Genomic DNA, 24,487 nt, shown 5'->3' with positions numbered 1-24,487 from the left:
TTTTGTCTCTTTCAATTTGACTACTATAGATACCTCATATAAGTGGAATCATACAATATTTGTCTTTTTATGTGGCTGATTTCATTCAGCATGTCTTTAAGTTTCATCTATGTTGTAGAATGTATCAGGATTTTATTTCTTTTTATGGCTGAATGATATTCCATTGTATGTATATATCATATTTTGTTTATTCACTTATCTGTTGATGGACTTTTGGGTGGCTTCCACCTTTTGGTTTTTGCACGTAATGCTGATATGAACATATGTGTATAAATACCTGTTTGAGTCTCTGCTTTCAATTTTGGGGGTGGGTATACCCAGAAGTGGAATTTTCGAGTGATATGGTAATTCTTTGAATATGTTTTTGAAGAAATGCCATACTGTTTTCCACAGTTGCCATTTTACATTTTTTGCCAGTAAGTAGTTATTTTTCTGTTTTTTTTGATAATAGCCATCCTAATGGATGTGAAGTAGTATCTTATTGTGGTTTTGATTTGCATTTCCCTAATGCAGTAATATTCCCTAATATTGCCTAATGGTTAGTGATATTGAGTATATTTTTATGTGCTTATTGGCCATGTGTCTGTCTTTTGGAGAAATATCTATACAAGTGGTTTGCCCATTTTTTAATTAGGTTGTTTTGTTGTTGTTGAGGTGTAGGAGTTCTTTATATATTCTAATATTATTCCCTTATGAGACATATGGTTGGCAGTAATTTCTCCCATTCCATGGGTGGCCTTTTCATTCTGATATACAGTAGTTTTTAATTTTATGTAGTCCAGTTTATCTTTTTTCTTTTGTTGTCTGTATTTTTGGTGTCATATCCAAGAAATAAATGCCAAATTCAGTGTCATAAATCTTTTACCCTATGTTTTTTCCTAAAAGTTTTATAATTGTAACTCTTCTGTTTAGGTGTTTGTTCAGTGTACTCCATGTTTTGATATTTCAGTTTTTCATGTTTCTAATTAGACAAGTTAATTCATTCTTGAAAGATTTTTTTTAAGCCTATGTCAAGTACAGCTTAGATTAAACGTACTATAAAATTAATGTACGTAGTACAACGTAGATTAAATAAAGTTTCTTGTTTTCTGTTTTAGTTACTCCCTTTAGTCCTTGATTTTTTAAATTTTACTCTTGAATTCAGAAGGAGATACAAGTAGATCGTAGAACAGTGAATTATATCAGAGTCATTTATAACCTTAAAATTAAGGCATTTTACGTGGATTATGAATTGGGAATTAACTCCTTTTTTTTTTAGTGACTTCTGACTAAACAAAAATGTTCCCAATATGACTCTGTTAAAATTTTTTATAAAAATGTGAGTATGAAGGAATAGCCAGTAGATTTTTCATAGACAGTTGAGATACATTTTTAGATTTACTTGATAAAACAGCAGAAGACCTTTAGCTTGTATACATTAAATTAGCAAGGAGATGAAATTGTGAATTTAATTATTTTTTTTATATTAAAAAAAAACATTTATTTTTAAGGTCTATAGAAGAAAGCTTTAATCTGTCAGATGAAAGCTGTGGCCCTAATCCAGGAATTGTGAGGAAAAAGAAGATTGCAATTGGGGTAATCTTTTCATTATCCAAAGATGAAGATGAAAATAACAAATTTAATGAATTCTTTTTTTCACATTTTCCTCTCTTTGAAAGCCACATGAACAAACTAAAGAGTGCAATAGAACAGGTAAGCATAGCCATGTTGCTGGTTTGTTAATGTCCTTTATTTTCCTCTGAATCTTACTCTCCTGGTTTAGTATTATGTTTATTCATCTGGCAGAAAAACTAACAGCCATGGCGCAAGTACACTACCAAGTGCTCTGGAGGTGCAATATAGACTTCAACTGTTATTAAGGACCTTACTGCCTAATAAATGGTATAAAGTCATTCATTCATTCATTTAATAAATGTTTGTGGGCCCATAATGTGGCAAGCAGTAACCTAGTAACTGAAGATAATATGGGGAAAAAGCAGCACTCTTGATCTCATGAGATAGCAAATAAATTAATAGATAAGATTTTTGATGGTAAATACCGTGGAGAAAAATAAAACAGGTTTATAAGGAATGTTGGGTGGAGTTATTGCTCATTTTTTATTGGCTAGTCATGAAGGCTCCTGATAAAATGACATTTGATACAGAGATATGGAAGAAGTGAGATACAACTATCTGAGGGAAAAATTTCCCAGGCAGGGGCAAAGGCTTTGTGTCAAGAATAATCTTGATGCTTAAGCAAAGAGGAGGCCAAAGTGGCTGGGTTGGAAGTAAGATCAGATTATGTAGGGACTTTTAGGATATCATTGTAAGAGCACTGACATTTACTCTTAAGAAAGATGGGAAACTATTGGAGTTTCAAGCAGAGGAATGACATTATTTATGAGGATTACTCTTATTGCTGGTGGAGAATAGATTTCTAGGGTCAAACGTGGATGTTGCAGTTAGGAGTTTGTTGCAGTGATCCAGGTGAGAGATGGCAGGTACACCAAATTAGTGATGGAATTGGTGAGCAGTGGTTGGATTCTGGATATGTTTTGAAAATTGAGCTAATGAAATTAGCTGATTGACTGAATTAGCTGATGTATGAGAAAGAGAGCAGTTGGCTTGAGATTTTTCATTTAAGCAGTAAGAAGGATGGAGTTGCTAGTACTAAAATGGGAAAGATTAAGATGATACAGTTTCGGTGGAGGAAAGTCAGCTGATTGTTTGAAATGCCTCCTGGATATTATATGAGTCTAGAGTTTAGGAGAAAGCTCCAGGCTAGACTGTCATCAGTGTATGGATGATCTTTAAAGCCGTGAAACTGAGGGATTAAAAAAAAGTAAAGGAGGTCCTAGACTTGATTTGTGTAGCATTTTAACAGTTAAAATCTGAAGAGTTGAGAAAAACCACAGAAGAAACGGGATTGGCCATTCAAGTAATAGGAAGAAACAAGATAGAGTACTTTTTTAGGGGGAGCCAAGTGAAGGAAGTGTTTTAAGAAGGTAGGACTGATCATTTGTATTTCATGCTGCTGCTAGTGTGTATGATAAATTTGTATAAAGTAAGAAAATTGTGAATACAAGATAGAACATAAGAATAACTAAAAAAGACAAGCAAAGTTGTTAGGAGTCCACAGGAAAGAAAAATTATTTCCTGTTGAGAAGATGTTTCGTTTGGACTACATCTTAAAGCATGTTTATGATTTTTAAACATAAAGTTTTGAAAATTGGATATAGTAGAATAGCAAGGAAAATAGATATACTTGCCACCCAAAAATAACTATGTAACCTTTTGCTCAAAGTCTTACCCAGGCTATTTCTATATATATTGTACTTTTACTTGATTGGTATTGTTATGTGTACATGTTCTTTTTGTTATGTACATATTTTAAAATACCCATCATTGTAGGGGTGCCTGGGTGGTTCATTTGGTTGAATGTCTGACTCTTGATTTTGGCTCAGGTCATGATCTCATGGGTTCATGAGATCGAGCCCTGCATTGGGCTCTGTGCTGATAGTGAGGAGCCTCCTTGAGATTGTCTCTCTCCCTCTCTCCATGCCCCTCTCCTGCATGTGTGTGTGCATGCATGCTCACTCTCTCAAAATAAATAAACATTTAAAAAATTAAAAAAAAAAAACTCATCATTGTAACATACATATTTCTCATGTCATTATAAATCATTCTTAAATATATTTTAGTGGATTTCCTTAAGTAACAATATTTCTATTAGGTTATTTCTTCTTTTTCACAATATAATTACACTGTAGTTAACATCTTGGTGAATTTTTGGAAGACATTCCCAGGAAGTTAAACTAATATATCAGTGGATATAATTAAATTATTAATCCCTTTGATGGTATGTGGAACTAACCACCACTACCATACCAACCAGCCATGGGTGGTATGGCTGCAGAATTAATGGAAACCAGATCTCAAAGAATGCTTGCCATAAGTTTTGACTTTGTTGTTAAAGCTATCTCCAAATTGTGCTTTAGAATATTAATTTACCGGTACGTTTTTTAAAAGAGAGTGGAATAAGAGGCTGTAGAGGGGAAGACCAGTAAGAATGATCTAGAAAGCAGAGGATGCATTTCAGTAACTTATCAATGACTGAGGCTTATCTGCCTCTAGAGAGTACATTGATGTTTGTTATTCACATGAAGTCTGTCAAAGGACAAAGAGATCATTAGCAGTACACTTTTACGGAACAGATGAGTAAAGGCCATTTTTACTTACTTTTTCAGAAGTTAGACCTTGGTGGCATTTTCTTCAGTTGGCTGCTGTCCCTTTTTTAAAGTATGTTGGTTCCAGAGTCTGTACACATACATAATATTTAGTTGGTGGCTGAACTGACATTTTGGGTTACAGGGAAAATTGTGAAGTTTTGTATAAAACTTGATATATTCAGTCAATATAGAACTCATTAAAGATTACTTTTTAAATGTTTTAATGTTTTGACCATTTTATAACCTAAAGGTGTACATTGCAGTACTTACAGTCGTTTGGATATTTGTTCAAGTTTAACATCTTATTTCTTATTATAGCTAAAAGGTAAAGCTTAATGAATGAATACCTTTATGTAAGGTTTTGTCTCTGGGCACTTTGAGAATTATTTTGAAGCCTGTGCTACCTTTTGAGATCTGTAATGTAATCTTAATACTTTACTGCTGGTAAAATTAATAACAGTGTTCAATTCTAGCTAAAGAATATTCACTTTTTTATACATTGGGAATCTGTCAACAGTTTGTGAAAACATAAGTAAGTTTTACTTAGTTTTTGGGTATACGTGAACATGATTTCTGACCTTAAAGTAGTCTGATTTCTTAAAAAGATGTTTAAAATTTTTTAAATTGATTTTTAATCATAAAAGTTATGCAGAAGTACATTCCCTTTGAAAAAGCGTAAAAAATTACAAGGTTATTTTTGACATCTGTATCCTAATCCAGATCCCCGTTTTGTTCACCTAAAGCAAGCCCTCTCAACCTTGGCTAAATATGTTTTAAGAAAGCAAATATTACTAATAACTTGTGATATCTTTCAATAGAATCTTGATGTTCTAGGTTTTATAAAAGGTTTACTTAAGAAGCCATTATCTGTGAAATATTAGAGGAAGCCATGAGCTGTTGTTACTGAGTTATCATTGTATCTTGTTCTGTTTGTTAAAAAAAAAAAAGTAGTTTTATATAATCCAGAAACTGTCAATATCATTTTCTCTTTGTATTGATATTCTTTCATTTGACAGTTAGAGTAAAAGATTTAACATTAGAAAATTTTGAATTTTGTTATAATTGTTAATGATCAAGGGTACGTACAGTAAAGCCACTGTAAATATATGTGCCTTCTTTACATCTTTCTAGACAAGGTTGGTGGTAAAGTGTTGTGGAAATAAGTGACTTTGTCTTTCACTTTTTTTTTCTTCAGTGTTTTGCCTGTGATCAGTGTAAGAATTAACTATTTCATTACTTTCAAGGCTATGAAAATGAGCCGGAGATCTGCTGATGCCAGTCAGAGGAGTTTGGCATATAATCGAATAGTTGATGCCCTAAATGAATTCAGGTATGTATTCTCCAGCTTTTCATAATTTAGAGCTGTCTAGCAGTGTCTGCAAGATTTATTTAGTTTCTTTAGCTTATTCTAATAAAATTTAATTTTTTGAATTTCTTTGTCCCATGGCCAGATGAGGGTGTATAAATCACTAGGCCATGGCTTTTATGTTATTAAATGTCAAATGGGCTAGGGATTCAGGCACATTTGGGATTCATCAGTGGGATCATTTTTAGTACCAAACCATTACACACAGCAAATATGAAGAGGAGATCCTCATTCCAGCAGAAATGTGCTTTGTCTTCCCTGTTGGGCTCCTAGAGACTGGTCAAGTGTACCACCAGTAGTTATTATCACCAGTAGTTTATGTATCTGTTTTAGAAAAACTGGCTTAATATTTGTTCATTGATGACTGAATGGTCTATATTGGGGCAGGGATCTCCTGGATTGTTGTTTTAAAAGGACTATCACATTTTGAAGTGAGAACCTGTTTTAGCTTGTGCTATTTCAGGATTGCTGTGGTAAACTATAGGCATGTCACACACATACACATATACCCACATACCTTTTGTTAATGGAGATTACTAAGGGGTGGTGTATTTAGTAAATTTGACAGTAAGAGAAAACCTGTGTTTGTTTTCAACTTTTTTATTCTTCATTTTTCTCTTACTGTGTTAAAAGTAAACCACAGTGGAAGTGAATCTGGTTTCTTTGTTTTTTTAACCTCTCTCAAAATGAGAGACTTAATTGCCTGAACAATGTTTTGTATAATATTTTTTTTTTTTAATTTTTTTTTTTTTTTTAACGTTTATTTATTTTTGAGACAGAGAGAGACAGAGCATGAACGGGGGAGGGTCAGAGAGAGGGAGACACAGAATCCGAAACAGGCTCCAGGCTCCGAGCTGTCAGCACAGAGCCCGACGCGGGGCTCGAACTCACGGGCTGTGAGATCATGACCTGAGCCGAAGTCGGACGCTCAACCGACTGAGCCACCCAGGCGCCCCTGTTTTGTATAATATTTGAAACTGAATTACACATAACCATTAAATAGAAATTTCATGGTAAAAATAACCTAACTAATATGGAATGTTTTATCATGTTTTTAATTTATTTAAATTGAGTATACTTTATAGCTGTTGTGTAGTAATCATCCACTGGTCTCAGCTACTGAGAAGGATAAAATTTTCTAGTCATTCATCTTTTATTTACCATAGTTTTTAGGATAAAAGGCATTAAAAGTGAGTTTAAATATCTTCCATTTTTGTTCATTAAATTCAGTGGTTAGGGAATGTGTAGAGAAAAATTAGAGAAATAAATTTCAACCTGTATTCTTTCTTTTTTTGTCTTAGAAGGAAATAACTTGCACAAGTGAAAATTATATTGGAGGTGATAGTTTTACTAATTTATATATATATATGTGTATATATATACACATATATATATATAAATGGTAGCATATTAACATCTGATAGGAACAAAATCTGTGTCTTAGATCTCAGTTTGATTCTGATGCTTTCTTTGTCTTTTCAGACTGTGTTTATTGTCTTTTAGCAATTTTTTGTTGATACAATATGGTGGCAAGGTGCTGGGAATGGAGGAGGAAGTATTCTATAATCTTGTGCTTTAATCTTAGTTCTTTTTGGTGAGCTTGTTTTTAAGTAATATTTTCATGTAAGGATACAATGAATTGAAATAAAAAATGATTGATTTTGTTAAAACTCAAATTGATTTTGTTTGGAACTTAAAGTATATTAAAAACTTCCAATTAAAAAGAAAAATGCAGTGCTCAGCTGATCACTAGGCAAATGTAACAAAATGTTTCCCAGACTTGTGGAGTTTGAATCAGGAGGTCTAGAGCCTTGCATTTTTATTTCACAATCTGTGTGGAAATTACTAGGTTAAACTGTTTTCAGGGAAAAAAATTACCAAATCTGTACTACTACAATGTTAGGTATATTTGCAAGCCTTCATTGTACAACCATACAGCAACTGCAGCTGTACAGTTCTGAGAAAGGATGTCATACTCCACATTTGAGAATATTATTTTGAAATAATGACTTTCTGGCCTTGGAAATTCTTGAGAGAGATTATGCGTGCTATGGGAGAAGTTCTTTTGTTTTATTGAAACCAAGACATGTTGAACATTGTAACCTAAAATATTATCAGCTGAGTACCATGGTTATTTATACATTTCTCCTGGTTTACGACAGCTTAGCTCTTCACACATTCCCTTGTAGCTCTGGTCATCTCTGTTTACAGAGCTGAAGAATTTTACTCTAACTGCATAACTCAAAGAAATTCTAGAGTGATTTCTCTATGAGAAATCTGTAAAATATGCCTTTGTCATGAATATAAGTGGTTTTCAAGAACTATGAAAAGTTACAATCTTCTCAGTTTCTAAATTTAATCTGTAATTTGCTTGAAAGTTCACTCAAAGATTCTTAAGAGTTCTGCTTTTCCTGAAGTGGATACTATACCTTTAAAGTAAATGGGGCGCCTGGGTGGCGCAGTCGGTTAAGCGTCCGACTTCAGCCAGGTCACGATCTCGCGGTCCGTGAGTTCGAGCCCCGCGTCAGGCTCTGGGCTGATGGCTCGGAGCCTGGAGCCTGTTTCCGATTCTGTGTCTCCCTCTCTCTCTGCCCCTCCCCCGTTCATGCTCTGTCTCTCTCTGTCCCAAAAATAAATAAAAAACGTTGAAAAAAAAAATTTAAAGTAAAAAGAAAGGTGCTCTTAATGATTGGTTATTCTGTAAATAATTTTTAAAAATTTTTGTTTCAGTTGATTTGTTCTGTTGACTTTAGACTGGAATTATTAAAAATATATGTTTGAACAGAACTTTTGCTTATTTGCCTAAACGAATCCTGTAATATTCTTTTTGAGTTTCACATTTTAACTATTACAAGGCAGTGTGAATCTTTGCCCTTGCACTAGAAACTGTTTCTTACATTATTGAGTTGATAGTTTTTTCTCTGCAGTCACAAGCTTTGTGGAAAAAGGCCAAGAGTCCCTATTTTAGGTCTGAGGAAACTCTGCCATTATAGATCCAGTTGAGGTTACCAGAATAGTAATATTGTTATAAGATTCATTCCTAGTAGAATACTGATCTTGCTCTTTGGTTATAAAAATTTTTATTCAAAACAATTTTAAATACCTGTGAGTTAATTGCTATATTATTGGGTAGTACGAAAGGCCTCGTCTTAGAATTTTAATATTGCCTAGAATTTACAGTATGTATGACTTATATAACCATTGAAAATGTAGGTCATAACTGTATACCTTTCCTTTTGTATTAGTTTGATTATTTTACTTCAGTCACTGTACAGATATGAAAGTCTGTAAGTCAGTTAAGCATTCTTACAGAATCTTAAAAATACTTTATAAACTGTTACAATTTTTGTTAGGTCTATCATTAGTACTTTAATATATACATTTAATCCTTGTTACATACAGATTGTACATTTGTGAATTCACCTACTTGCTGAAATTTATTTGTGACCTCAAAATATACTCAGTGTTGGGGCGCCTGGGTGGCTCAGTCAGTTGGGCGGCCGACTTCAGCTCAGGTCACGATCTCGCGGTCCGTGAGTTCGAGCCCCGCGTCAGGCTCTGGGCTGATGGCTCAGAGCCTGGAGCCTGCTTCCGATTCTGTGTCTCCCTCTCTCTCTGCCCCTCCCCCGTTCATGCTCTGTCTCTCTCTGTCTCAAAAATAAATTAAAATGTTAAAAAAAAATTAAAAAAAAATATACTCAGTGTTTTAATGATCACTTGTAACATGTGCAGAACAGTGAAAAAAATAGAGTAGTCCGATACATTCCTAGATGAGGTTGAACAAGGCATTACTCTGCCTTCTTGTTTCAGCTCTCAATCTATAAACAAGTATCCTTTTTGCATCTATTTAAAGGCACTTTTTTTTTTTCATTTTGTGCTTTTTGTTAGTGATTTTGCTATTAAAAATCACCCTCGGGGTTCCTGGGTGGCTCAGTCGGTTAAGCTTCCAACTTTGGCTCAGGTCATGATCTCACTGTTTGTGGGTTTGAGCCCCACGTCAGGCTCTGTGCTGACAGCTCAGAGCTTGGAGCCTGCTTTGGATTCTGTGTCTCCCTCTCTAACTGCCCCTCTCCTGCTCACATTCTATCTCTTAAAAATAAACGTAAAAAAAAAAAAAAAAAATCACCCTCGAGTGTACTGCTGAAATGCTAATGTTCCTAAGTGTAAGAAGGCAGTGATGTGCCTTACAGACAAAATACATGTAACCTTCATGAATACCTGAGTTACAGTGCTGTTGGCTGTGAATTCAATGTAAATGAATCAATAGTATATTAAATAAGGTATCTGTAAACAGAAACCCACATAAAACAAGGTTATGTATTGAAGAGCTGACAAAAATGTGATGAGAGACTCACAGGAACCTAACTATGCTATGTATTTTCCCTAGGTAAAGTGATTCATTGTTCACTAATTCATTGTTTGCATCAGCTTTACAGAACATTGCTGCAAATAATGAGAATCTGTCTTAATTTTTAAATTAAATGATTATTAAAAATTAATAGGTAGTTTTTAAAGTATGTGATTATTTGAGACCAGATGATTAATGAATTTGGGGTAGTTGGGAAGAGGAAGGAAATGATTCACATGCATGCAGAAGCCATGATACCTAGACAGACAAGAAGCATGTTTAGTTAGCAGAGCGATTTGGCAAAGTTGAGGTCCTTGGACTCTGACTTAGACTTTCTGCATATCAAAGAAAACTAAATCAGGCCCACAGTTTACTTCCACCTAAAGTAGTCTTTCATTCTTTAGGGACAGTCAGGAAAAATAAGGGGTCAGGTAACTAAAAATTCTTACCTTTCTTACCACTGAAAATTAGGGCATAATCATTAGGGGAGAGGAGAAGAAAGTACTATTACTTCTAGATTGCTAATAACAACAAAGAGTTGTGTATAATGAGAAACTCCATTGCATAATTAATTTATTTGCTTTCTTTGCATTTGATACACTCTGAGGTTGTAGTACCTAGTCTTAAGCATCAAAACATTAAACCTAATGCCCTCAGTGGACCACTATACCAAGGTTAGTGATCTGGCTCTGCCCCATGACACATGGACTTGTAGTAGTCTCTAATATGCTTAAGAAACTCATGGAAAATGAATCGATCAGCTCATTCATTCATTTATACAGTATTTCTTTTCATCAGAAAGTACATTCACATGGTTAAAGACAACAAAATATGCTGAGAAATCTAATAATGAGAAAGACATGAACCATATCCTCTCTTTCCCATCCCCATTCTTACTTCTCAAGAACACTCTGACCTATTTCTTTTATTTACCTCCACATTACTAAACAGTATACTTACTGTAGATATTTCTTGATTTATCAATTTTGGAGCATTTCTAATTCCTGCCATGAGTTTATACCTGCCTGTTAGGTATAACAGGCCTGTTAGGCCCTTCAGCTTCAGTATAGCTCTAGCACTAGCTTGAGTTCTGGTAAATTTTCTACTTTCTTTGATTATTTATTTTCCTCTGTCTTCTCTGTCTTGAATTCTTTTTGTTAGGTATATGCCTGAACTGACCTTTTATGTCTTTTTCATGTTTTCCTTTTTTTGAATGTATCATTTTCTATTTCCTCTGGAGTCATTTTGTGTGAGTGAGTGTGTGTTTCTGTTTTTCTGGTTGTGTCCCTCTCTCCTTGGAGGCTCTCCCTCTATATCAGGATTTGGGTCGCCCTTCCACAGCTGAGAGTGAAGCACTAAAATACAGGTTGGGAGTTCTGTACATAATTAGGCACAAACTGGAGAACTTTACTTTAAGGTGGTGGTTCTGAACCTGTTTTTATTATCACTTCCTGAGGAGCATATATAAGACATTTTTTTCTCCTAATTGCTGTCCCTTCTTCCCATTAAATTTTAATATCACAAGATTCATTGTGTATCTATTTACATACTGCGAAATCTTCGAATATCGGTAAGGCTTTGAGCAATGTTATTTCTCTGGGCTAGTCAGTTGCTACATCTGTTCTTCTAGTCTCTAGTCATTCTGTGGAAAAATAGGGGGTGCAGAAAGGGGTCATCAGCCATTTATGGACCTTGAATTAGTCTCCCTGTTTACAGTCCTCTATAACTCCTGCCCTAACTTTACCAGGCATTTGTCAGTCTCGAGCCTCTTCTTGTTTCATTGGAGGAGATTAGCTATGTATGTGTCCCCCTCTGTGAGCACTGTAACCCATATCATCATCTACCTTAACACTTCACTTAACATTCCTTTCTGTGTTTTGTGTTCTAGAATTTTATTACATGTATAATTTAAATTTTAAGTCCGATTATTCCCCATTTTTATTTACTATAGTAATTTATCTGTTGGGGTGCCTGGGTGGCTCAGTCAGTTAAGCTTCTGACTTCAGCTCAGGTCATGATCTTGCAGTCTGTGAGCTCAAGCCCTGTGTCAGGCTCTGTGCTGACAGCTCAGAGCCTGGAGCCTGCTTCAGATTCTGTGTTTCTGTCTTTCTCTGCACCTCCCTTGCTTCATACTCTTGTCACTCTCTCAAAAATAAACAGTTAAAAAGATTTTTTTTAATCTGTCTTCGGATCCTTAACGGGTGTTCATTTGGGACCTCAGAACTGAACGGGATAAACATTGGTGCTCACTTTTCCATCTTACTTGGACATCCTTAATAGGCTTTAAAAATAAACATTTTCAGCTATTCCTAGTTTATATTTGAATCATATTTTTCTCTGTAAAATGCCTGTAATTCTTTTCCATTTGTTTATTTTCAAGTTCTCAGCCATGATATTATGCCCTACCAAGAACTCATTAATGTGACCTGTGTTTGTCACTTTTATCCATTGTAGTATATTGTGTTCATGCTGGGTCAAGATTCAGTAAAATTTATACAGGCAAGATAATTCTTTTCCTTTTTTGGGGTTCTAGGTGTTAGAGAATTATGCTTAGGGTGCTTGGGTGGCTCAGTAGGTTCAGCGTCTGACTTCGGCTCAGGTCATGATCTCACCGTTTATGAGTTCGAGACCTGCGTTGGGGCTCTGTGCTGACACTGTGGAGCCTGGAACCTGCTTTGAGTTCTATGTCTCCTTCTCTCTCTGCCCCTCCCCCACTCTCTTGTGTGCGCTCTCTCAAAAATAAACATTAAAAAAATTAAAAAAAAAAGAATTATGCTGAAGTAGGTATTAGACCTATGGAGATCTCAGATAACTTTCTAGAGTTGTACTTTCTAATATAGTAGCCATTAGCCATATGTGGATACTTGAATTGTTTTTTGGTACTTAATTTAAATAAAATTAAAGTTAAAATCAATTAGTCATACTGACTACATTTTAAATGTTAAGTAATCACATATGACTAGTGGGTGCCATCTTGGACAGCACAGATACAGAACATTCCCATCACTGTGGAAAAAAAGGTTCTATCACATAGCACTGTTCTAGAGAGTAGAAAGTAGGACACAGTTCTGTATCTTCCAAAAGATCAACTAGTTTCTTAAGCCTCAGCTTTGTAGCATTTGCTTAATCTGAGTGTATAGGACTTGGCTGAATAGATATTAATGTGGAAGTAAAATGATTAATATTTTAAAGGTGTCCTTGAAGCCTTAAGGAGAGAGTGTAATTCATGGGTCTAGCTGTTGTCTAAGTAAATGCAAGAGAGAGCCAGAAAAGCGTCATCATAATTGTGCAATAATGCTTTCTTCTGTTGATTCAAGGAAAAACATCAGAAGATTGAAAGTCATAAAATACAGAGTGCAGATATAGTGTCCTTAGAACTTTACTAAAGAGTCTCAGCATAGGCAACAAAATGATGCCAATAAACTATTGTTTTGAGTGGGTGTATGGATAAGCTATTATCCAATACAGAGTATTTTTCTCCTCTAGGTTGTTGATTATTTGCATTATATTTAAGTATGGCATATACCTTACAAACGAAGAACTGGAAGGGGTTTAGAAATTATCTGGTTCTATACTTTCATTTTTATGGGTGGCAGAAACTGATGCCTAAAGTAGGGAAGTAATTTACCCAAGAGCACACAGTCATCAGGGGAGAGACTGCATCAGAACCATCATATATTGAGTTCATGTGCAGAGCATTCCTGTGTTACTATGCTGGTGACAAAGAAGGAATGACTTGATTGATTTTGTCCTTTTGAAAGTTTTTATAATCTACCTGTGAGGCCCAACCTGACAATATAAACTTTAAGAGTATGTAGTTCTGGGAACTATGAATTTCATAATGTGTTTTCCTCTTTTTAGAACAACAATTTGTAATCTTTATACAATGCCACGAATTGGAGAGCCTGTCTGGCTTACAATGATGTCGGGGACTCCAGAAAAAAACCAGCTTTGTCATCGTTTCATGAAGGAGTTCACATTTCTAATGGAAAATGCTTCCAAAAATCAGTATGGCTTTCTCTCTTTCTTTTTGTATATCTATCTTAGTTATTATTTACTATAACGTGATTATCTATATTTTGATCAAACTCCGTTACAAAAGTGAAATAATTAACTGTTATCCCGTGATTATCTATATTTTGATCAAACTCAGTTACAAAAGTGATTTAAATAATTAACTGTTATCCTTGGAATTATTTCATATTATTAATAACCAAAACTGAATTCCAAAAGATAGTTAAGAGATAGGATATGGAGTGCCCTGCATGGCTCAGTTGGTTAAGTGTCCGACTTTAGCTCAGGTCATGATCTCATGGTTTGTGAGTTAGAGCCCCACATGGGGCTGCTGTCACCTTGGAGCCTGCTTCAGATCCTCTGTCTCCCCCTCTCGCTGCCCCTCCCCTGCTTCTGTTTTCTTTCTGAAAAATAAACAGTTTTTAAATATTAAAAAAAGAGATAAGATATAGAAGTCCACAGAATATTATGAATGAAAAACTGTAAAAAGATCTTTAATTATGTGTTAACTTAAGGACTTAAAGTTCCTGACAATTCTCTGCGGCTTCCCATTGTTTGGTGAGTCGTATCCACTTACAGTTTCATTCTACAGAAAATAAGTAAAACAAACAAACAAACAAACAAAAAAACCCAAAACAAAACAAAAACAAACGAAGTGCCAGGATTCCAGTGATACATATTTAATGTGATCTTTTATCATACTTTTTCTTCTAACCATTACATCAGATTCCTAGAATCCAGATGAATAATTTAGATGTTTTATTCTTTTAGATGGTAGACAAAATTTGCTTAAAATGTTCCTTCATTTTCCTATTCAGTAATATGGAAATATATAGACTTGTTGGTTGATTCATTAATTTTGCAGAAACTAGTTTTTCAGGTAAAATGGTAGTTTTGTTTTGTAATTATGATCAGAAATAGCCCTGTGTGAATATTGCTTTTATTTCAAGGATTTTTTTTAACCCCTACCCAACCAAAAACTTTGTTAATATTTATTTTCATCCAGGTGATATGTCTTTTCTTTTTCTTTTCTTCTTTCCTCTCCTTTTTTAATGCTGTTTGGCTACATGAGAATATATAGTCTCTTTACTTTATTCTCTTGCTGCATTTTACATTAGGTCTAATGAAGGCAATTTGGAATATGATAGCTGTGTTTTTGTTTTCAGATTCTTGCCAGCACTCATTACTGCAGTTCTGACCAATCATCTTGCCTGGGTTCCAACAGTCATGCCAAATGGACAACCACCTATAAAAATATTTTTAGAAAAACATTCCTCTCAGAGTGTGGACATGTTGGCAAAGACTCATCCATATAACCCACTTTGGGCACAACTAGGTATGTCTGAAAACCCTTATGTTATGCATAATACTTAGACTTTTGTGTAACTGTCTGGAGTTACTTTATAGCAAAAACAAAAGTAAAGAAATAAGATGTTCTCTTTTACCTCCTCCATTCTAAAGCACTTCTTTACTTGTCCTTTCATGTCTTATTCCCATATTAAGTGGTATCTGTTCCTTAGAGATATAGAACTGCAGTGGGAACAAGAGAAGAAGCAGGATGAAGACTGGTTTACTAGTAACTTCAGGGTCTTGAGGGTGTTTTACATTACATACTTTTCCTGGGAAGCATGGATCAGAGTCACTTGTGATAGCTAGACTAAATCTGGTTAACTGAGAGGCAACCCTTGGGGTTCCTGTTTTCCACTTTTGTTTTCTTGTTGAGTAATTTTGGAAAATGTTTCCATTAGTGCAAGGCCCTGTTAAAAAAATGAATAACTGAGGAGAGAGGGGATAGTTGATTAGTTGACGGTCACTAGGCAGGCATTGTAGCATGATGCTTAAAAGTGCAGGCTGTGAGGGCAGGCTGAGGGTGGCTCAGTTGGTTAAGCATCTGACTTCAGCTCAGGTCATGATTTCGCAGTCCAGGAGTTTGAGCCCTGTGTCAGGCCCTGTGCTGACAGCTCAGAGCCTGGAGCCTGTTGTGGATTTTATGTCTTCCTCTCTTTCTTCCCCTCCCCTACTTACGCCTGTCAGTCAAAAATGAATAAATGTTTAAAAAAATTTTTTAAAAAAGGACAGGCTGTGAGTTAGGCAGACCACGTTTGGATTGTAGTCTCTTTGTTTACAAATTGGGGATAATAATAATAGATAGTACATACTTCATAAAGATGTGGAAATTAAATAAAATAATATGTGTAAAGTGCTTAGAACAGTGTGAGGTAAATATGGCTGCTGTTACTCCTGCTCTTACTCTATTGCTGTTAGGGCATGGGGGAGGAGTCCAATGAGAACATTTTGATGACTTGGTAGAAACTTCCCTTAGGTTGTGTTGATGAGTGAGCTTGTCCTGCAGGTGGTCATGTAACTTATTCATGTAACTTCCCTTCTTTTCTCTTTCTTCCCTCTCTTCCTTCTTCCTTTACTTTCATCTAGTTAATCGTGGAATAATTGACATACAGCCAACACATGTATAAAACACACAATTTTGTAAGTTTTGATATATATGTCAAAATATGAATGCCTCTGAAACCATTACCAAAATGAGGATGGTAAACATACCCATCGCTTCCAAAAGTTTCCTCATGTAATCTCTCCCTCCTTTCCCTACCTACTCTCCCTACTCACCTTCCTTTCCATACCCAGGCAGCTGTTGGTCTGCTTTCTGTCACCATAGATTACTTTGCAATTCTAGATATAAATGGAATCATACAGTACATGTTTTTTTTTTCTGTCTGACTTTTTTCATTCAACATAATTACTTTGAGATTCACCTATGTTGTATATATTCATAGTCAATCCCTTTGTTATGCTAGGTAGTTTTCCATTATATGGATATTAACTTTTTTCAAATCAAGTATTCAGTGGTATTTTTTTATTTGGACATATCAAATTTATTTTCAAGTCTACAATCACTTATTGAGTGCATGATGTATGTAAGGTCCTGTGCAAAGAATATTGGGGGTATGAAAGGTGAAATGTAGTTCTTGGTATCAAGAAGTGGATAGTTTATTACTGAAGGTAATAAGTAGAACAATAATAATAACAATGACAAATTATCGTCAACAAATACGGGGATAATTCAAAGAGGAACTGTAAGAGAAATGAAAAGTTGAGTGAGAGTTCAGTTAGGGAAGTTTACTTTTGCCCAAGAGAGGATGCTTGGGTGGAAAGCTTTGGAGTGGCAGAGATAACAGGGGAAATGGTAAGTACATAGCATGAGGAAAAGGGGTCTTCATGTTAAAAGTGCTGAGTAGAATGAGTGTTTCATCTTATGTAGTTTGCTTTAAGTGGGACTTTGTGTGAATAATGATGAAAAAGGGTAACTATAAGAAAATAAACCTAGAAAAGTAAAGTAGAACCAGTCATGAAAGTCTCATTTGCCATGCCAGAACAGTTCAGTTTATTTGGTAATTTGTGGGAACCTTAAGAGTAGTTTTGAATAGTGGCATGATGGCATTAGAGCCAGTGTATTAACCAGAGGGGAAGAATTGTCATTATATTGTTTATAGCATATATTTATTTGAGACCTGTTTATGTTTAAACAATGTAGAGGTTAAGTTTTAAAGTGTATATGCAAACAACATGCTAAAATTGAATTAAATTTAAATTAATGACTGTATTCTCCATTTTTAAGTGTACTTTGGCAACTGTGTCTTCTAATTTGAGCTATAGCATAAATACAGAAATTTATATTGATGACTCTTAGGTTCCTCTCCTCCCCTTTTTTATGTAATGGCTGTTTATGTCTCACATGGATGTAAAAGTGAAAATGAACTACATGGCTAAATGTGTTGCCCTTTCTTTTCCTCTTAGGTTAGTTAGGTCTCACTCTTTTGGTCCTTTCTGGTCTTTTCTGAGTACTCAACCCTTTAGGGAATGGAAGGGGAAATGGGCTTTTCAAAAGCTAGTTTTGGGTCCTCGGTAGGGCAATAAAAGTTATTGTTCAGGGATGTGATTTAAATCAAGAAAGATCAGATATGTGATGTGACTACTCCAGTTCTGCTCCATTCTACCATTGCTTCCTTTTTTCCTTGCCCCCCCCCCCCCCAGTAGAGGTTTTGCTTTTTCTTCTCTGCTTTGAGTGCAGCTATAGAATCCTTTTGCACATAGTCCTTAGGTAGAGCTTCTCTATCCCAATGAAGTGCTCTGTGTGAGGACTGGCACCGAGAATATTCTTGATAAATGTGAGTGTCACAATTGACTCTTTGGTTGAAGTTTCAGAACCAGTAGCTGCCTAAGGAGGAATCTGGAAAACCTCTCTGTTCACCTTTCTCTTTGGCTAACAAAGAGATTCATTCATCTTATCATATCCTCCTGAATAGTCGCTCACGTATGAAAGAACTAAGAGTAAAACCTGAGCTAGCCCTCATAAAATAAGATTAGCTTTCTGATCATTGAAAATAGCCTGCTTAGTTAGCTACATGAATAGACGATGTGTCCATTAACTGGTTTTTCCATTTCAGGGGACTTGTATGGCGCTATTGGCTCTCCTGTACGGTTGGCAAGGACTGTAGTGGTCGGCAAACGACAAGACATGGTCCAGAGGCTGCTTTATTTTCTTACTTATTTTATAAGATGCTCTGAACTTCAAGAAACCCATCTTTTAGAAAATGGAGAAGATGAAGCCATCGTTATGCCAGGCACTGTAATTACTACCACTTTGGAGAAAGGTGAAATAGAAGAATCTGAGTATGTGCTTATCACAATGCACAGAAACAAAAGCAGTTTGCTCTTTAAAGACCCAGAAGAAACAAGGACTCCTAATTGTAACTGTAAATATTGCAGTCGTCCACTCCTGGGACAAAATATGGAGAATGTTTCACAACAAGAGACAGAAGAGATTCAAAACAGCTCTAAGGAGCTACTAGGAATTTCAGATGAGTGCCGTATGATTTCTCCCTCTGACTGCCAAGAAGAAAATGCTGTTGATGTTAAACAGTTCAGAGATAAATTAAGAACTTGCCTTGACACCAAGTTGGAGACCGTTGTTTGCACAGGATCCGCTCCAGTAGACAAATGTGCCTTGTCAAAATCAGGCTTAGAGCCAGCAGAGGAAACATGGCATAATGAGGATTTGCTGGGTTCAGGTAATCACACAGGCAAAGTGTTGAGATCCACGGGAATGGTTGTGGAAAAAAAACCTCCAGATAAGCTTGTGACTGCTGCATTTTCTTGTGAAGCATCCCAGACAAAGGTTACTTTCTTAATTGGAGATTCTATGTCACCTGACTCAGATACTGAACTCAGGAGTCAGGCAGTGGTGGATCAGATTACCAGGCACCACACCAAGCCACTGAAGGAAGAAGGAGAGGCTGTTGTTGATCAGCAGCATCAAGAAACTAAACAAACAACTAAGGACCAATCCGGAGAGTCTCCTATACCAAACGTAGTTTCTGGAGAGCCCTGTGAACTTCCCTGTTGGAATCATTCAGATCTAGAAAGCATGAGCTTATTTGATGAATATTTTAATGATGATTCAATTGAAACTAGGACTATTGATGATATTATTGCAGTTAAAACAAGTACAGACAGTAAAGAACACTGCTGTATGTTAGAATTTTCAAAAGGATTGTGTACTACAAATAGCAAACAGAACAGTGAATTTTGTAAATGTGTAGAAACAGTTCACCAAGATCCATGTAAAACCTGCTTTCCTCAGCAGGACCAAAGAGATAAACTCTCCATTCTTGTCCCCCATGGGGATAAAGAGACTTCAGAGAAAAAAATTGCTATAGGAACTGAATGGGACATTCCAAGGAATGAAAGTTCAGATAGTGCCCTTGGGGATAGTGAAAGTGAAGATGCAGGTCATGATATGACTAGACAAGTAAGCAGTTATTATGGAGGAGAGCAAGAAGATTGGGCAGAAGAAGATGAGATACCTTTTCCTGGGTGAGTAAGAAGTTTTAACCTATAATAGACTCCCTCTAAATATGTACCATTCTTTTGTTTAGTTGGTCTTTAATATAAAAGAAGAGATCATTGTCCTGGACAGATTTTCTTTTATTATCATGTGCTCTTACTCATAGGAAAGATTAAAGGCTAAGCCCTCCAGGCACCCCAGAAAGGCTCAATGAAGGCATTAAAGACAAGTATATTTGTGTGTGGGAAATTCTTTACTGCTTAGGAGTTTTCAAGCCATTAAAGAATGAATTCTGCCCCCAAATATATGCTGAGCCCAGCAACTAGAGAGAGGTAATCACGGAGAAGGTGGGAAATGGCTATTGGAAATAAATTTGGCCAAGACTGAAAGGAAAAACAGGGAATGATACTCTCAGTCAAATATACAAGGAGTAGATTTGTATTTGAGAAATGTTATATTCCAAGCTTTGGGTTTGTGATGTATTTAACTACTTTGTTTTGAATGATGGTTTTCATTTTCTGATTGTATTAAGAATGTATTAAGAATGTCCCAAGGGACAGCATTCCTGATGACTGTTAAGAAAGGTTTATACTTATCTCCTTACATAGCTGTTCATCTACCCTCTTTTCTTGATAGGAAGGAGTACTTTGTGATCTGATTGATCACTTAGGCCAGTTTTTACTTAACGATGATTTTACTCTATATTTTATAGAAAATGATGGTACTAGAAATATGGAGTAGTAGAGTCCAAGAAGTTTTTTATTGATACAATATGTTTGTTACTAATTAGATATGCCTTCTTTTGGGACTTTTATTCCAGGTCAAAGTTAATTGAAGTGAGTGCTGTTCAGCCCAACATTGCCAACTTTGGGAGGTCCTTGTTGGGTGGCTACTGCTCATCTTATGTGCCTGACTTTGTTCTTCAAGGAATTGGTAGTGATGAGAGGCTCCGTCAGTGTCTGGTGTCAGATTTGTCTCATGCTGTGCAGGTGAGTTACCTTCCCTGCTCTTGAATGTATTTAGAATGAACTTTGTTTACTGACAGAACCCCAAATTATCTTGTATTTTTGGTCATACTTTACTATGTACCAGTCACTGTACTCTGAATCTGTCACTTTTGCACCTGCATGTTTGTGCCTGTCACCATGAAAGCAAGTAGAGAGTTTCAGGAATCTATGCAAACAGAAATGTGAAATACGGAGAGTATTATATATATTTATGGATGTTCATCATCAGATAATTTATGGTATCAAAAAAATTGTAAATGCTTAAATGTGAATGCAGTTACTTTCTTAATTTCATTTTCAGATTGTTCATTGCTTGTATATAGAAGTACATTTGATTTTTGTATATTGATCTTACATTCATCTGCCCTGCTGAACTCATTTATTAGTTACTAAAGTTTTGTGTCTGGATTCCTTAGGTTTTTCTACATATAGGTTCATGTCATCAATGAATAGACAGTTTTACATTTTCCTTTCCAGTGTGGATACATTGTGTCTTTCTTGCCTGATTTTACAGCCTAGAACCTTCACTAGAGTTGCATAGAAGCGCTGATAGTGGACAGACTTGTCTTTTTCTTGATATTAGGGGAAAACATCAAGTCTTTCATTGTTTAGTATGATGTTAGCTGTAGGATTCTTATAGATGCCCTTTATCAGATGGAAAAAGTTTCCTTCTATTCCTAGTTTTTTCATGCCCCCCACCTTTAAATGATCATTTGGTTTTCTTCTTTAAACTGTTAATGTGATAGATTACATTGATTGATTTTTAGATGTTAATCAACTCTTGTATTCCTGGGAAAAAAATCCCGTATAATTCTTTTATATATTACTGGATATGATTTGCTAATATTTTGTTACGGATTTTGGAATCTGTATTCACGAGGGATATTAGTCTGTAGTTTTGTTGTGATATATTTGTGTAGCTTTAATATCAGAATAATATTTGCCTTATGGAATGAGGTGGGACATATTCCTTTCCCTGTTTCCTGGAAGAGTTTCTGGAAAATTGGTATTATTTTTTTCTCCAAATGTTTGATAGAATTCACCTGTGAAGTAATTTGGACCTGGACTTTGTAAAATAAGAATTTTTAAATTACTCATTCAACTTCTTGTTCCAGATCTATTCCAATTTTCTATTTCTTCCTGAGTCAATTTTGATAATTTTTGTCTTTCTAGGAATTATTTACATTTAAGTGATCTGATTTATTAGTTGGGATAAGATGGTTCATATCCCCCTTCTTTCATTCCTGATTCTTACAATCTGTGTTTTTCCTTTTTTTTCCCCTCCTAAAAGTGGAATATTCCAAAGAAGAGTTCATTCATGGCTTGACTTCCTAATAGTTATTTTGGGCCCTTATGTATCAAAGATGAATAGGCTGTGGCGCATGGGACAATAGGCTCGTTACATTGGAACATGACCACACCCATTTCTATATTCTGTGACTGTTTTCTTGCTTCACCAGCAGAGTTGAGTCATTGAAACAGAGACCTTATAGTCCTTAAAGCCTAAAATATTTTTTTTCTTTATAGAAAAAGTTTGCTGATTCCTTATCCTTGTGTGTTAATTTTGTTCAACTTTTGTTTTCACTGAGTTTTCTCTCTTTTTCTGTCTTTTGTTTCATTGTTTCCTATCCTAATCTTTATTATTGCTTCCCTCTGCTTGCTGTGAATTTAGTTTGCTCTTTTTTGTTAAGGTGGAAGCTTAGGTTATTAATTTGAAGCATTCTTTCTTTTCAAATGTATGCATTTAGCTCTAAATTGTCCTCTGAGCACTACTTTACCCAAAGTTCATAGATTTTGACGTGTTGTTTTTGTTTTCATTCACTTCAAAATATTTTCAAATTTGTCTTCCCATTTCTTTGACCCAGGGGTTATGTAGAAGTATGTTTTTAATCCCCATATATTTGTAGAATTCTTAAATTTCCTTTTCTTGATTCCTAAATTAGTTCCATTGTGGTCAGAGACCAAATGTATGATTTTAGTCCTTTTAAATTTATTGAGTCTTGTTTTATGGCCCAGCATGTGGTGTATCCTGTTCGATGTGTGGTTGAAAAAAACAGTCAGCTGTTGTTGGGCAGAGTGTACTATAGATGTCCAGTCAAGTTGGTTGATGGCTTATTTAGGTTTCTATGTCCTTGCTGATTTTGTCTAGTTGTTCCATTGTTTAGTGAGCATGGAGTATTGAAGTCTCCACCTTTGTTGAATTTTCTGTCTCTTTCTTTAATCCCATGTATCACTCTAATAATTTTTTTAACAAAACCTTCCCCCTTTCCCCTGTGAGAACAACAGCAACAAGGAATAGAGAAAGTCAACGGGGAAATCATGAGTGAGAAAATATGGCTCAGTGAGCAAGCAGTCCTTTAATTATTAGCCAGAAAGGTTTAAACCTGTTGTGTTGGTAGTAAATTATCTAAAGTTGTAAACTTTGGTGTTTTATTATATAGTAGGGAAATTATGAAAAATCTAGATAAAAACAAAGTTTGAAAGAAAACTTATCAAGACTTGTTTTTTTTTAATTAATTTATTTATTTTGAGAGAAAGAGAGAGAGCGAGAGAGAGAGAGAGAGAGAGAGAGAGAGTGTGTGTGTGTGTGTAAGCGAGGGAGGGACAGAGGAGAGAGAGAATCCCAAGCAGGCTCTGCACTGTTAGCTCAGAGCCCAACATGGGGCTTGCTCCCACAAATTGTGAGATCATGACCTGAGCTGAAATCAAGAGTCAGACACCCAACGAACTGAGCCACCCAGGCACCCCAAAACTCATGTTCTTTATATTTAAAAGCCATCTTGCTCAAACCTTTAACACCAATCAGATAAATGTTTATTGACATACTATGTTCTGAACATGGTGCGAATAGTCCATGGGATATATAGATGAAAAAGAAATAGCTTCTGATCTCAAGTTATTTACTCACTCTCAAGTTAGGGAAGTATATGAATAAGTGTAGTATAATACATAAAAAAATACATGCCTGAGAAAGATAATAAAAAGTAATTTAATGCTTTACAGGAAACAATTTATATCAGTTAGTGGTGTTTGTCCTTCAGAGTACAGCCTCCATTTCTGGTTTTTGGGTTTTTTTGTTTTACTTCTGTCCTCCTGCTGCTGATGTAGTATGTAGTAAACATTTGGTGAAATACTTGGTTAGGAAATCCAATGTGGATCCTTCTAATGCACTGTGTCCTCTTGTCTTTATGTCTTATCTTAGTTATTCTGTCTCTTTTTTCCCTTCATCTGTACCCATTAGCACACACTATGTACTTTGATACTGTCTCTGGAAGCCTCGCTTTGGAAGGGGTGACTGTCTCCTATTGAAAACAAAATATTTCCGTTTTAAGGGTTTTACCTTAGGAAGAGAAGGAATATTAATAGTAATAAGCAGTTTTTATTGTAGCCTTAATATGTGCAAGGGACTTAAATGTAATACCTCACCTAATTTTATGGTAATAATTTTATGATACTTATTTTTATCATTCGTATATTTCAGATAGCACAGAGAGTTACATTAGATAGGGAATGGCAGAGCTAGAAGTCAGTCCTGATCTGCCTTTAGTAATGCTTTTAAGCTTCTGTGCTTAATATATACAAAACACTGGGTCACCTGGGTGGCTCAGTTAGTTAAGCCTCCAACTCTTGATTTCTGTTCAGGTCATGGTCTCATGGTTTATGAGTTCAAGCCCTGTGTCA

General features: G+C 35.5%; 1 protein-coding gene and 1 long non-coding RNA gene across 4 annotated transcripts in view; both read left to right on the top strand.

The window, feature by feature from the left end:
• Nucleotides 1-24,487, top strand: part of FNIP1 (folliculin interacting protein 1) — a 153,165-nt gene that overhangs the window by 110,016 nt on the left and 18,662 nt on the right. For 2 of the 3 annotated variants that reach the window (XM_049648465.1, XM_049648464.1), the window contains 6 exons: nucleotides 1,491-1,692; nucleotides 5,453-5,538; nucleotides 13,784-13,930; nucleotides 15,103-15,272; nucleotides 18,400-19,828; nucleotides 20,620-20,788. In XM_049648465.1, coding sequence (XP_049504422.1) covers nucleotides 1,491-1,692; nucleotides 5,453-5,538; nucleotides 13,784-13,930; nucleotides 15,103-15,272; nucleotides 18,400-19,828; nucleotides 20,620-20,788 — 2,203 coding nt within the window. The remainder of the gene's footprint in view (nucleotides 1-1,490; nucleotides 1,693-5,452; nucleotides 5,539-13,783; nucleotides 13,931-15,102; nucleotides 15,273-18,399; nucleotides 19,829-20,619; nucleotides 20,789-24,487) is intronic. The other variant, XM_049648466.1, reaches the window with a different exon arrangement.
• On the top strand, nucleotides 6,537-9,725 carry LOC125934877 (uncharacterized). The gene is made up of 2 exons (XR_007461563.1): nucleotides 6,537-8,010; nucleotides 8,240-9,725. It is a non-coding gene; the product is annotated as an uncharacterized LOC125934877 (long non-coding RNA).

Source organism: Panthera uncia, assembly GCF_023721935.1.
Source record: "Panthera uncia isolate 11264 chromosome A1 unlocalized genomic scaffold, Puncia_PCG_1.0 HiC_scaffold_17, whole genome shotgun sequence".
NCBI classification, from domain to species: domain Eukaryota; kingdom Metazoa; phylum Chordata; class Mammalia; order Carnivora; family Felidae; genus Panthera; species Panthera uncia.
The sequence above is the reverse complement of the archived record's forward strand: the minus strand, read 5'-3'. Positions and strand labels throughout refer to the sequence as shown.